A 15699-nucleotide genomic window follows, 5' to 3' on the forward strand; every position below is an offset into this window, starting at 1 on the left:
ATCTTGTCTCCTCATTGGTCATTTTGGTCAGGTGCCAGCGAGGTTACCTTAGCTTCTTAACCCTTTACAGGTGAAAGGGTTTTTCCTCTGGCCAGGAGGGATTTAAAGGTGTTTACCCTTCCCTTTATGTTTATGACACGCCCCCCCAAATCACAGATAGGGAGAAACGCTGGCTGTGATTTGTTCCTGGAGCTCTAGATAAAAACAGAGTTAATAAGACACATGCACCTCTAAATATACTACCAAGTATATAAAGACTAACAATATTTTTCACATCTCAAGGACGATTTTAACCAGTTGATTCTGGGAAACTTTCACGGGAGAGTACATCAGCCACTTTGTTAGAAGCTCCTGCGATGTGTTGTATGTCGAAATCAAAATCTTGGAGAGCTAAACTCCATGGAATAAGTTTTCTGTGTTGTTTCCCGTGGCAGTATGAAGCCACTGTAGCGCAGCATGGTCGGTTTGCAGGTGGAAACTCCGTCCCCAAACATATGGGCGTAGCTTTTCCAGAGCGTAGACAATGGCGTAACATTCTTTTTCGCTGACTGACCAGCTGCTTTCCCTCTCAGACAGCTTCTTGCTGAGAAACACCACAGGGTGGAATTCTTGATCCGGTCCTTCCTGCATTAAAACTGCTCCCACACCACGCTCAGATGCATCTGTGGTTACTAGGAACGGTTTGTCAAAGTCTGGGGCCCTTAGCACAGGGTCAGACATGAGTGTCACTTTAAGCTGGTTAAAGGCCTTCTGACACTCTTCAGTCCACTGAACGGCATTTGGCTGTTTCTTTTTGGTTAGGTCTGTCAGTGGGGCAGCGATTTGGCTGTATTGCGGTGCAAATCACCTGTAATATCCGGCCAAGCCAAAGAACGATTGGACCTGTTTCTTTGACTTTGGGACAGGCCACTTTTGGATAGCATCCACTTTGGCCTGTAGGGGGTTGATAGTTCCTTGACCCACCTGGTGTCCAAGGTAAGTCACTCTGTTGAGGCCTATTTGACACTTCTTAGCCTTAACAGTTAGTCCTGCCTCCCTTATGCGCTCAAAGACTTTTTGTAGATGTTCCAGGCGTTCTGCCCAGGAATCCGAAAATATGGCCACATCGTCAAGGTAGGCGACTGCATAATCTCCTAATCCTGCTAGGAGACCATCTACAAGTCTTTGGAAGGTGGCGGGTGCATTCCGCAGCCTGAAAGAGAGCACATTAAATTCATACAGCCTGACATGTGTGGAGAAGGCTGACCTTTCCTTGGCAGATTCATCTAGCGGTACGTGCCAGTACTCCTTGGTTAAATCCAAGGTAGAGATGAACTGGGCCTGTCCCAGTTTCTCCAATAGTTCATCTGTGCGTGGCATTGGATAGTTGTTCGGGCGAGTTACAGCATTTAGCTTACGGTAGTCCACGCAAAAAAATATCTCCCCATCTGGTTTGGGAACTAGGACCACTGGGGAGGCCCATGCACTGCCATAGAGGCGGATTACACCCATCTGTAGCATACCCTGGATCTCCCATTCTGTAGCAGTTTTAGCTTCAGGAGACACCCGGTAAGGTTGGGCTTTAATTGGATGAGCATTACCTGTGTCAATGGAGTGGTATGCCCGTTCAGTCAGTCCTGGGGTGGCTGAGAATGTCGGTGCGTAGCTAGTGCACAGCTCCTTGATCTGTTGTCGCTGCATACGCCCAAGGGTCATGGAGAGAAACACCTCATCCACGCAACCAGCATTTTTCCCTTCGTAGTAGACACCTTCAGGCCACTCAGCGTCATCTCCTCCCTGGGCTGTAAACTGACAAACCTTTAATTCTCTGGAATAAAAGGGCTTTAGAGAATTAATATGGTATACCTTAGGCTTTTGGTTGGAGGTGGGAAATGCTATGAGATAATTAACAGCTCCCAGGCGCTCTTGGACCGTGAATGGCCCTTCCCATGACGCTTCCTTTTTATGGGCCTGGAGCGCCTTTAAGACCATGACCTGGTCCCCTACTCTGAAGGAATGCTCTCTGGCATGTTTATCATATCAGGCTTTTTGCTCTTTTTGAGCATCCTGTAGGTTTTCTTTAGCAAGGGCTAAAGAGGTTCAGAGGGTGTTTTGTAGGTTGGTTACAAAGTCCAGAATGTTAGTTCCTGGAGAAGGTGTAAACCCCTCCCATTGTTGCTTCACCAACTGTAATGGCCCCTTAACCTTGCGGCCATATACAAGTTCAAATGGTGAAAACCCTAAACTGGGATGTGGTACAGCTCTGTAGGCAAAGAGCAACTGCTGCAGCATTAGGTCCCAATCATTAAAATGCTCATTTACGAATTTACATATCGTGGCCCCCAAAGTTCCACTAAACTTCTCCACCAGGCCATTTGTTTGATGGTGGTAAGGAGTGGTAACCAAGTGATTCACCCCATGAGCTTCCATAGTTCCTGCCAGGAAATTAGTTCCTGCATCTGTGAGGATGTCAGAGGGCCAACCTACCCTGGCAAAAATGTCTGCTAGTGCCTGGCACACACTTTTAGCCCTGGTGTTGCTTAGAGCTACTGCTTCCGGCCATCGGGTGGCAAAATTCATGAAAGTCAGTATGTACTGCTTTCCTCTGGGTGTCTTTTTTGGAAAAGGACCTAGAATATCCACAGCTACTTGCTGAAATGGAACTTCAATGATGGGGAGTGGTTGGAGAGGGGCTTTGACCTGGTCTTGCGGTTTTCCCACTCTCTGGCACACCTCACAAGACCGGACATAGGTAGAAACATCCTTGCCCATTCCCTCCCACTGGAATGACTTTTCCAAATCGTCTTTGGTTCTGTTCACCCCAGCATGGCCACTAGGATGATCGTGGGCTAAGCTTAATAGCTTTACCCGGTACTTAGTTGGAACTACCAACTGTCTCTGAGAATGCCAGTCTTCCTGGTGTCTACCAGAAAGAGTTTCCTTGTATAAAAGTCCTCTTTATACAACAAACCTGGATCGATTAGAAAAGCTGAGAGGCGGTGGGTTGCTCCATGCTGCCGTCCAAGCTCTCTGGAGGCTTTCATCTGCTTCCTGTTCCATTTGGAACTGTTCCCTTGATGCCAGCATGAAGACATCAGTTCCTCATTGGATTGTGGACCTAAGCTTGGTCCCTCTGGAAGCGATGCAGGTGATGGGGCTGGTTCTGTTGACTGTGAACCGCTCTCCGCTGGTGCACTATGTTGGGATTCAGGCTCCGGCTGAGCCTCTTGTGTAGGGTTATCGGCTGCTCCTGGTGCAGGTTCGGTGGGCCCTCTGGTGTTGGGGTTGCAAGCGCTGGACTCAGTGCTGGCAATGGTTCTGGTGCTGGTTGCTTCGCCAGTTTCAGTTCGGGGGCTGGCTCTGTCTGGGTCTCTGGGACTGGATCCACTACTGCTGTTGTGGACATTGGCATGGGGTCTGGTTCCATCACCTCTGACCAGGTCCTGGTAGAAGTTTCCGAAATAGAGCTAGGTGTGACAGCTTGTTTAGCCTGGCTGCGGGTGACCATTCCCACCCTCTTGGCTAGCTTCACATGATTGGCCAAGTGTTCCCCCAACAGCATGGGGATGGGATAACCATCATAGACTGCAAAAGTCCATGTTCCTGACCAGCCCTTGTATTGGACCGGCAACTTGGCTGTAGGCAAGTCAAAAGAGTTTGACTTGAAGGGTTGAATCGTCACTTGGACCTCTGGGTCGATTAAATTGGGGTCCACTAAGGAAGCATGGATAGCCGACACTTGTGCTCCTGTGTCCCTCCACGCGGTGACCTTCTTCCCACCCACATTCACAGTTTCCCTCTGCTCCGAGGGTATCTGGGAGGTATCTGGGCCTGAGGACCTCTGGTGTGATTCCGGTGAAAGGAACTGTAATCTGTTGGGGTTCTTGGCCTTTACATGTCCCGGCTCGTTACATTTAAAACATCATCCAGCTGACAGATCACTGGGGCGAGGTGGGTTGCTGGAGAATGGTGTGGCAGGATGATAAGGTGTCTGGAGTGTTCCTTGGGGTGTAGCTGCGGCCTTGGGCTGCTCCCGGTAGTAGGGTGTGGTCTGAGGTTGTCCCTTCTGGTATCCACTCCAACTGTGACCAGGGTTGTTTCTCTCTCCTCTCTCCACCCGTTTTGTTCCGGTTTGCCCTGCCTCTCTGGCGGTCTGGGACTGCTCGTATTGATCAGCATAAGAAGCAAGACTTTCTGCTGAGTCCATTTTCTTATCCCATAAACACTGTTTTATATCCTCCTTGGACATATTCAGGAATTGCTCCTGAGTCATCAAATTACACATTCCTTCAAAGCTAGTTACACCCCTTCCTTTGACGCATTTATCTAGCAGATCCTTCATCTGGTTTATATAAGCCACATTACTTAGTCCAGGTCCTCTCTTAAGGGCTCTAAATTTTACTCTGTAAGTTTCAGGTGTAACTTGAAATTGCTTTAAAACCAAATTGTTTAATATAGTTAGAAGCCTCATCAATAGGCATCTTATTGAATACGTCCAGAGCCCTTCCAGGCAATTTTGTGACCAATGTGGTTATCTTTTGAGCTTCAGGAATTTTATGGAGTGTGCACAGTCTCTCAAAGGTGCGAAAATATTCAGCAATATCACTGGATTCATTATACTATGGACATAGTCGCTCCCATTTGTGGATTGTTGGGTAAGGATTGTTAGAATTATCTGGTATATTCTGCTGAGCCTTTGCCTTCTCCATCTCCTGTGCATGCTTCCTCTCTTTTTCCTTCTCCTCCAGTTCTTTTTCCCTTGCCTCCAGTTCTTTTTCCTTTGCCTCCATAGCTCTCCTGTGGGCAGCCTCTTGGGCTTTTTCTACCTCTTTCACTGCCTTCAGTCTGGTTAACTCCAGTTTGTGTTGTGCCTTGGTTTCTGACATCCTAGCCTCTCTGTTTTTAAACTAACTTTACATCCGAGAGTTAGAAAGAAAACCACAAAATAAAACCAAAAAACCTGGCTTGTAAAATTTTGCTGTGCTGTAATGTGATACCTATGTTCTCTGATAGCTATTCTCAGCCTACAGAAAAATCCTTTAAAAAAAAAAACAATTAACACCTCTGTCTCCAGGCAGATAGACAGAAAACCCTCTAGCTGCTCTTAGCTTAAAAAAACAACCTCTTCAGGTCTGTGAAAAACTTGTGAATTTCCCTGCAGGAGGTTAACTACCCTGCCTTTAGGTAGAGAAAACTCCAGCTCAAAAAAGAAGAATCCCTTTGTTATGCCTGCTGCTCTGTCCCCCACACAGAGACACAGAATTTACAGCTGCAATCCTCTTTTACAAAACCTTTTAAAATCCCGCTGTGCTTCTGGTTCAAAATGATCTAAAAAAATCTCAAAATGATCCCCAAAAAAATCTCAGAATGATCCCACCGCTCTGCCACCATGTCAAGGTTCCTTCCCCACTCTGAACTCTAGGGTACAGATGTGGGTACGTGCATGAAAGACCCCCGAAGCTTTTTCTTACCAGCTTAGGTTAAAACCTTCCCCAAGGTACAAACTTTGCCTTGTTCTTGAACCCTATGCTGCCACCACCAAGCGTGTTAAACAAAGAACAGGGAAAGAACCCACTTGGAGACGTCTTTCCCCAAAATATCCCCCCAAGCCCTACACCCCCTTTCCTGGGGAAGGCTTGATAATAATTTTCACCAATTTGTATAGGTGAACACAGACCCAAACCCTTGGATCTTAAGAACAATGAAAAATCAATCAGGTTCTTAAAAGAAGAATTTTAATTAAAGAAAAGGTGAAAGAATCACCTCTGTAAAATCAGGATGGTAAATACCTTACAAGGTAATCAGATTCAAAACATAGAGAATCCCTCTAGGCAAAACCTTAAGTTACAAAAAGACACAAAAACAGGAATATACATGGTTTCAGAGTAACAGCCGTGTTAGTCTGTATTTGCAAAAAGAAAGGGAGTATTTGTGGCACCTTAGAGACTACAGCTCACTTCATCGGATGCAACCGATGCTCACGAAAGCTTATGCTCAAATAAATTGGTTAGTCTCTAAGGTGCCACAAGTACTCCTTTTCTTTTTAGGAATATACATTCCATTCAGCACAGCATATTTTACCAGCCGTTAAACAAAAAGAAATCTAATGCATTTCTAGCTAGATTACTTACTAACTTTACAGAAGTTCTGAGTCTGCATTCCTGATTTGTTCCCAGCAAAAGCATCACATAGATAGACAGACCCTTTGTTTCTCCCCCTCTCCGGCTTTGAAAGTATCTTGTCTCCTCATTGGTCATTTTGGCCAGGTGCCAGCGAGGTTATCTTAGCTTCTTAACCCTTTACTGGTGAATGGGTTCTGCCTCTGGCCAGGAGGGATTTTATAGCACTGTATACAGAAAGGTGGTTACCCTTCCCTTTATTTTTATGACACCTGTGCATTTGCAGAAGTTGGAGGGATTTAGTCAATGAGGGAGGGGACTCCAGGGAGAGAAAGGACAGTCTCATGGTTAAGGCAATTGAATGGTGCCCTTAAGAATTGGATTATGTCCCTCCCTCTGCCACAGTGGGACAGATTTTTCTAAGGTATGTAGGACCTGGATCCAAAAAGGGAATAATTACATTGTCACACTCAGCCTGTCAGGTTAGTGCGTTAACCACTGGACTCTGGGATATTCTGATGTGTGTCTCCTTCAGTCTCTCCTACTGAAATTTTTCCCTTTTAAGTAATAATTGAATAATTAAATATTAATTGGACCAGAGAAAGAGTGAGTGATTGTATAGCACAGTGATTAGGAAATTCACTTGAGAGATGGCAGATCCCTACTCAAATCCCTTCTCATCATCAGGGAGAGGGGGGACTTGAAGCGGTGAGCTCGCACATCCCTTGTGAGTAGCCAACCTTCTGCCCAATGGTTATCAGGGAGTTCTTCCTTTCCCCCCAACTCTCATTTTGTGTAGAGTTAGGTGACCTCTAAGCATGCCTACCCGATTGGGTCCTGCAGGCAAGTTAGGCACTAGAATGCCTATCTTCCTCCAGTTCATGAATTGCACTGAGGCTTATGTGGGAGACAGGTGTCCAGACACCGGGAAAGAGGCAATAGTGTGTGTGCCCAGAGGCAGATATGTAGGCGCCTAGGGAGCTCTTCCTACAAAACTTGGGTGCCAAGGAAGTATAGGCACCTACAGGCTTCATTGGCAGCCAAGCAGAAGTTTTGTGAATCAATGGTGCCTAAAAAGGGGACTTAGGTCCCTAAGTACCTTTGTAGATCCCTGCCTAGGTGCCTAAAGATGCAAATAGGTGGGTAGCTGGATATTCAAAAGCATCTAAACAGGTTAGGCATCTAATTCCCATTAATTGGCCCAGAGTTCTTGTGTGGTGCTGGGATTTTCTGGGTGCCCATTTTCTGGGGGCAAGAGTTGCAGAGTGGCTGAGCATTCACAGGTGACACTGAAGTCAATGGAAGCTGTGTTTTGAACATGTAGAGCACTATATCATGTTATCTACTTTGAAAAATCAGGTTTTAGGCCTCACAAATTAGGCACCCAAAATGAGTGGGCACTTTTGACACCTTTGCTTTAATCGCTCTGTGCCTCAGTTCCCTAGCTGCGAAACAGGGATGGTGTATGAAGATAAATTCATTAATGTTTGATGCACTCACATACTGTGGTGAGGGCACCACTGAAACACCCAGGAGGAAATTACTAATTCTGTGTTCAGTGCAGGGCTTGAATGGTGTACGGTAAATAAGGTTGGGGTCACACATTGAATGAGGAAGATATAAATAAATATTGAATGACTGCCCATTCACTGAATGAGGCAGGTGTCCTATAGAGATAATAATATGTGATCATATAATTAAAAACACCATCATAATGCATATGCACAAGGGCGTGAATTAAGGTGGCATGGACAGCAGTGCAGAGCAGTACTCCATCCAAGCCAGCTCCTGCTGGGCACACCCACAACACACCCTCTCTACTGTGGAGGCCAGTAGAATATGGTGTAAATCCAGCTTTGTGGGGGAATCCCCAGCTGTCCAGTTAGGGCAGCTTTATGGCCTCTTTGTGCTGCCGCAGTGGAGCTAAGTGGCTATATCAGGACGTCAGTTAGAGTTTTTCTTGAGAAAGGACTTCAAGAATTAGCCCATCGTTTGTACAGCACTTTGTGATCCCTTGGAATGAAAGGTGCTAGTTATGTAAAATGTGATTACCATGGCCAGGTCTACCCTGTAAAATGTTGTCAGCATAACTATGAAATGTGTGTGAGAAAACCACACCCCCTAGCAGACATAGCTATGCCAGCCAAAGCGCCAGTTTAGTCGCAGTAAGAATTCTGTCAGCGTACGCTGCATCTGAACTAGGGAGCTCTTCCAATATAGATATGCCGCTATAGCTATATCGGCTTTGCCTGCAGAATGTAGATTAGCCCCACTAGGATATTTATTCACTTCCTTTCAAAGTGCAGCAAAAGGAAGTATGCAACTTTCCTTGCGATTGGGCTGCCTCAAGCTTAAAGGTTTGTCCTATGCCAATTTTCAGATGAATATTTGTCCCGTTGAATATTATGTTTAAACAAAGACACATTTTTTTAAAAAAAAATATGGTGTGAAAGTTGAAAGTGTACTGTTGTTCCACTTTGGACTATATGCTGAATAGTTGCTCCAGTGACTGCAATTAACAAACATTTACTTTCAATGCATTTTGTTGTAGGCTGAGTACTTTTATGAGTTCCTGTCCTTGCGCTCACTGGATAAAGGCATAATGGCTGATCCAACCATAAATATCCCCCTACTTGGAACAGTTCCTCACAAAGCATCAGGTTTGTGTTGTTCATGTTATAAATATAATGTTTCTGGAAAACAATACATTCTAAAGCAAGTCGTTAAAAGGGTAAATACCATATCATAAATTGTACTGTAAATTTTAGGATCAAGGAAATGTTTGTTATAATGCTGAACACTTGTTCCATGTAAATAATATGAAATCACTTTACCTTACTACATTACTAATAATCTAATGAACAGCCCCTTTTAGTTATTTTTCTTCTTTGAGCCAAATCTTGTTACTCCTATTCATGGAAGTAGGCCAGCAGGAGTTGGTCCAAAGTTTGATACATAAAATTCATTTATATGAAGCATTACTGCAGTTCAAAATTTTTACGAAGGCATTATTATTTCCTCTTAGTTGACAACATCTGGATAATAGTAGTAGTAGTGAAATAATAGTCAATGCTTAAAGTATGTGGACATTATAAGTGCATATCGGAACTAATTTTACTGCATTTTACTTCATATGGTCATTTAGATCTGTGCAAAGTGAGTGTACAGTAGACAAAAACATTGAAACAGACTGACTTTGTTTTTCAAAAATTTTCATGATTATAAAAATTGAGCAGAATTTTTGCTTTTTAATTTTCAAAAATTATTTTTAATTTGGGTTTTGTTTAACTCACTAAAGGACTAAGATGACCAATTATAAGTTATACAGTAGCAAAAAACAAAAAAAGTCAGGCAAACGGGAAAATGGAGGAGAAAACAGGGATTTCCGCCTTTTTTCAACTTAATCACATTGTGGAATTTTTGTAAAAAAAAAGTTAAAATTGTAAAAAAAAAAAAAAAAAGGTTTTAATTTGCCTATTTTGAAAGTGAAAGGCAATAAAGGAAACATTTTGATGGTGTTGTCAATTCAATATTAATAAAAGATAAAAATTAAAAAAATTCAATTAAATTTTAAGATTGGAAAAGTGCATTCTTTGATCAATTCTTTTAGGTTGAAAATAATTACCAGCTCTAGTGGTAAATTAGACTCCTTGTGTCTGTGCTAGGGTGACCAAATGTCCCAATTTTATAGGGACAGGCCTGATTTTTGGGTCTTTTTTTTATATAGGCTCCTATTACCCCCACCCCCATCTTGATTTTTCAAATTTGCTGTCTGGTCAACCTAGTCTGTGCAGAGGTACATGAAACAAACATGATATTCCAAAGTTCTTGTAGGATGAGGTGCATCTTAAAACACCAGCAAAACTGGAAGAGCCTTCCAGTAAGTGGGCAGTGTTATTGAGATAAGTCAGCCTATCATCCTATAGTTGACTTACTTCACTTGCGTACTGCAGTGCTGTTAAATTGTATGAAGTTAATATTTCTCCAGTAACCCCAATCTAACTTCACCTCTTTTTCTAGTCTGCAGACCAAAGAGATTACACCTTTTTTTCCCTATCCCCAGCAAGTATATGCCAGACTTGACCACCTAGAGTCAGATTCTGATATCCTTACTCATGCTGAGTAGTACCTCACCCAATGATAGTATCGTTGAAATCAATAGGAATACTTTTGGAATAAGGTACTGCTCACACTATGTCTTCACTGCAAAAAATAATTGTGTTTTTAAATTGAGATTGCCATCTTGAGGTTAGCTATCTCAATGTAAAATCTTAGTGGAGGCTGGCACTGAAAGTTTTTACTTTGATGTAGCAAGTTGCATCCACCCACGGTGGACTGTCCACACAAAAAAGTTGTGCTGTTTAACTATACTGGTATAGTTAAAGCTTTACAGTCCTCTTAGCGTGGACATAGTTTTGCCAGTATAGTAAATTCAGGCTAAACTGATGTAAGCACCTTCATACCGGTATAACTGCATTCACACTATGGGTTGCACTGATACAATTATTCAGTTAAAAAAAATCACAACCCTCACCAACATAGCTATAGTAGTACAAAAACTGTAGCTAGACCATGCCACAATCTTGCCCACAATGATCTCCTTTATTGTCCTATTCGTTGAAGCTACTATTAGGCAACTAACATAATTGGACCATACATCAGTGATGGTCCAAAAAGTGTTCAAGGACCTCTGAAAGATTAGCCCAAAGTCTATTTTTCAATGCATGGAAAAGGCAGAGCCTAAAGAAACAAATACTGGAAACATATAAAGCAGAGCTTTGGGATAAACCAATGCCTTTCTGGGGAAAGAAGAAGAGAAACTAAGCAAAATCATTAATGCACATTTAAAAAAATATTTTTAAAACTGATAACACTCATGAGAAATTTAAGATTTTACTTCTGGATAAAACACACTTTTTCTTGGTTAAAACAACATTATTATGACTGGCGGTACTTTCATTTCACTGGGAGTTAGGTGCCTAAATACCTTTGAGGATCTGGGACTAAGTAGCTGCCTGTTTAAAGGAGCAGAACTTTGACATCTCCCAACAGCAGAGAGTGCTAAGTGGAGCAGAGAAAGGGAGAAGGGAATGGGTGAGAGGGAGACAGATCTCAGAAAAAGGAGGGAAAGAAATGGGGAGAGGGAAGGCCTCATCATGGCAGGGGCATAGTAAGAAATGGAGCCAAGTGAGAGAGAATGGCCTGAGAGTTTATGGCAGGACGTAAGGCACACACTGAAGTTTACATAGGGCAGCAAAATGCAATGACTGGTTCTGGCTATTTTTTGTAGTATACGTTTAGAATATTTGTAGTTAATCTTCAGTTTACAGTATTTTGAAAACGATAGTGGTGTTAAAGTGATGTCATGTTGACAGCAATATGGCCTTTCCATGGCATCTGGAATGTAACATAAGTAACTCATATCAGCATGTGCTATGTATTGAGTGAGCTACATTGAAAACTATATTTTGATGAACAGCAGAGTGTTGTAACCTACTGTACCATAATTACTGCAGTATAATCACTTGTAAAACAAAGAGATTACACCCAAGTTTAACACACACATAAGTAAAGAAACTGATATAAAAAGGTGCAAAATAAGCATAAGTGGTGCCATGTTCTTATTAAACATGAAGGTAATTTTTGATTTGTATGTATCTGTGACATGCATTTTTGTGCTGTCTTATACTGAGCACCCTTTGTATCAGGTTATCAAATTGTCTGATAACACAAAAGCTCCTGATCTTTAATGATTATTAAAGTGTTTGCCTTCTGTCATCTCAAAAGTACAAATAAAGTACAAACTGCAGGGCTGTTTCTATAAAATTACTTTGTGTGTAATAAACAGTTTTACATTAAAAATGAGGTGAAATATGCAGAAGGCTCTGCCAGTCCGCATCATTGATACATAAACTGGGTTGCCTCACTGATTCTTAAACATTTTGAAAGGCTGAATCAAATGATCAGCTCTGACTATCTTCATGAAGAGCTATGCTGCACTGTTGTAAGGTTACCAGGGATGAGCTTTCATAGTTCAATAAAGAGCACTAGTAACTATCATGATCGGAGGTCTCACTAATATGAACGTGATTTTAACTTATTTGTAGTTCGGATAAGTGAGTTCCAAGACTAATATGGACCTGTAAACCGTGTTTATCTATGGTGAGCATTTGCAGACACATAATTGTACTTAGTATATGCACTGTATAGTAAGCCATAGTTAAGTCATGCTTGGTGTTACAATGCATGTGATATTTAACAGTGATTAGTAATCAGTTTGGCAGCATGTACAGTAATTAACAGTGAGCTGCTAGTATGAAGGGTTTTTTAAATGAAGTTTGCAAGCAGATCTAAATTAGCTAAGCCCTGGCTAAATAAATGCATCCTATAAAGTAATGTTCAGTTGTCTGCTCTTAATTTGCTAATTTATATGTCTGTTGTGTGTATTGTGAATTACTTCTACAAATCTGATATAATGTGGGCAAATTAGGTGTCACTGAATCAGTTTTCTGTAGATGTGTGTGTCAACAAACAATGAAATTATTATTAAAAGCCAAATTTTAATAATATTTTTAAAGTAAAATTTTTACAGCAATTCAGCCAAAAAGGATTGTAGTAGATTACGTTAAGAGGGAGAAGAAGAAAAGGGCACTAAAGATGGGCTGATTTCTCTCTGGTGCCTCTCAATCTTAGTAGGCACAAGAGAGGGGGGAAGAGCAGAGAGAAATAGCAGAGCAGAGGGAGGCAGGTGAGAAGGAAGTAAGGTAGGTGAAGATTAGCTGCTACTTCAGCCAAACAGAGTGGGGGGTTTAGCAAGATGATTCTTGTTGAAATCAATTGAGGCCAAGATTTCCAAAGGAGTGTAAGGGAATTAGCTGCCCAAATCTCATTGAAATTCAAAGAAGTTGGGGTCTAACTCCCTTAGGCTGTTTTGAAAATCCCAGCCCAAAATCTCATGGCTACTACACATTCAGCTCCTAAGATGTTGGCATCATTACACACAGTCTCACGAAATAAAATGAATCAAGGGTTGGAGAAAATGCCTCACAGTGAGAGACTTAAAGAGTTCCATTTCTTTAGTTTATCAACAAGAAGATTGAGAGGTGACCTGATTACATTGCATAAGTATCGTCACAGAGAGATAATACCGGGTACTAAAGGGCTCTTTAAACTAGCAGAGAAAGTCATAACAAGAACTAATGGCTTCAAGCTGAAGCCAGACATTCATATTAGGAACTAGGGAAACATTTTTTACAGTGAGGGTAGTTAGCTATAGGAACAAACTACCAAGGGAAAAGGTGGATTTTCCATCTCTTGATACCTTCAAGTAAAACTGGAGCCTTTCTGGAAGATATGCTTTAGCCAAACAGAAGTTATGCCTTAATCAAACCACTTAACAGGCAGTAACTGGGTGAAATTTAATGTTCTGTGATAAACGGGAGGTCAGGCTAGATAGTCCAATGCTACCTTCTGGCATTAAACTCTATGAATCTATTTATTTAAATCCACAGGCTGAAGTAATTTAGGATCAAATCTTGATTCCATTCAACTCAACAGGAGATTTGTCATTAATAATGGATCCAAGCTTTGGCCCATAGTGGCATCACCAAATTTCACCTCTACTTTTCTCTAAGCTATTACTTAAGATAAAACATTAAATGACATTTTTCCTAATACCATTCTCTTGAGCACTGCATTATTTACTATACTTTGCACTGAGAGAAGCAAATGTTCACTAATATTTAAATTATTCACTGCAGTTAAACTGTTTTTAATCCACAGCATGAGTTTTCCACTTACTGCAGGGCTATCTGTTTTTTTAAATAGTCTTTTAAAGAGGTCAATATAAAAGTAAAAACAGATTGTATAATGAAAATGTTAATAGTCCCTTAGCTATGGTAGATCTGTCAGATGCAGAATAAGTTTTAGTAATAAACTGTGTGTATTTTTATATTATATACACAACTTGCATTTGAGACTCTTTATGGTATATAGAAGTAACACAACAAACAACAAAAATTGCCCACCTATTATTTACAAAAAAATGTTTATGGCAACCAATTTAAAACAAACAAAATACAAAGCTATTAGCTCAATATTTTGCTCTGAAGTCTCAGACCAAATTTAGGGGAAATGAGTGAATAATCACAGATAGCTGTATCCAATTTATAAAGGAGCAAGGAGGAGCCAATCATGAAGAGAGGAGATAATCGATTCATCTGAAGATTATTTAAGATCAGTTGTGACAATCGCATAACTTCATTCCAAGGCTCTGGGATACCAGGCCTTCCTCCTCATTAAAATACTGCAGATTTACTGCCTTTAATTACTTACTTAGACTCTTTGTAGTTCAAAAATGTTGGCCCTCCAAGAAGAGTGTGAAAATCTCCAGCTATCCATCACATTTAGGACACTCAAGGAGTTCTGTCAAAGTGGTGTCTCTCTAGTCTTTAAAATATTTTCATTGGTTATCTTATTTACTAAGTGTGCTATCCTTCCATCACTTCACATAACAAGCTTTTATTAAAGACAGTTATTTAAATATTATTTATTTAAATATCAATGGCAGTGTCCATAAGAACAGACTATATCTAGGATAAAATTTTCAAAAGGGAGTAAATCCCATTTTAAAAAGTTACTTAGGAGCCTGAGTCTCAATAGGTCTTAGGGCACATCTACACTGCAGCTGAGAGTGAGTCTCCCAGCTCATGGAGACAGACTCGCACCAGTGGGACTAGAGCTAGCCCACTAAAAATAGCACTGTGGAGGTTGCAGCTTGGGCAGCAGTTCAGATTCTCAAACTCTCCTAACCCCCTGGTTCTGAGCTCAGGTGCCAAGAGTTGTAATGTTCACATGGCTATTTTTAGGGCACTATTTCAAGCCCTGCTAGTGCGAGTCTGTCTACCTGGGCTGGGAGACTTGATCCCAGTTTCAGTGTAGACATGGCCCTAGGTATTTAGGCACTTAACTCCCATTTAAATTAATGGGAATTAGGAACCTAAATACTTCTGAGAATCTGTGCCTACGTCACTTCTGAAAAATGAGAGTAAGTTAGGCACAGAAGTCAGTTAGGTACTGTTGAAAATGTTACCCCTAGTCTGCTTTACAAGACTAACTACTTTGGAGTACAAGTAGAAGTGGTTTTGTCTGAGTGTTAACAACATAGTCGGTAGCTGCTAGTTTTCACAAATAACAGATATCAGAGAGATGTAATGTCTTAGACTCATAGACTTTAAGGCCACAGGGGACCATTGGGATCATCTAGTCTGCCTTTCTGCACACTGCGGGCCACAGAATCTCGCCCACCCACTCCTGTAATAAACCCCTAACCTCTGGCTGAGTTACTGGAGTCCTCAAATCATGGTTTGAAGACTATCGTGGGGTTACAATATATTAAGGTTTAAATATTTATATATGTTTTTTCTTTTTAGTCGTTCAGGTTGGATTTCCATGCCTTGGAAAACAAGATGGAGTAGCGGCGTTTGAAGTTACTGTGATCATAATGAATTCAGAAGGCAATGTAATTCTCCAAACACCCCAAAATGCCATCTTCTTTAAAACATGTCAGCAAGGTAAGCCATGGTGATCTGACAGCATTAGT

The 15699-nt window shown here is 41.5% G+C and overlaps 1 protein-coding gene across 1 annotated transcript in view; it reads left to right on the forward strand.

Annotated features, from left to right (window-relative positions):
• Positions 1-15699, forward strand: part of WIF1 (Wnt inhibitory factor 1) — a 53676-nt gene that overhangs the window by 21224 nt on the left and 16753 nt on the right. The window contains exons 3-4 of the mRNA XM_077807752.1: positions 8650-8758; positions 15530-15670. Of these exons, the coding sequence (XP_077663878.1) occupies positions 8650-8758; positions 15530-15670 (250 nt within the window). The remainder of the gene's footprint in view (positions 1-8649; positions 8759-15529; positions 15671-15699) is intronic.

The sequence above is a fragment of the Eretmochelys imbricata genome, chromosome 1, assembly GCF_965152235.1.
Source record: "Eretmochelys imbricata isolate rEreImb1 chromosome 1, rEreImb1.hap1, whole genome shotgun sequence".
Taxonomy (NCBI): domain Eukaryota; kingdom Metazoa; phylum Chordata; order Testudines; family Cheloniidae; genus Eretmochelys; species Eretmochelys imbricata.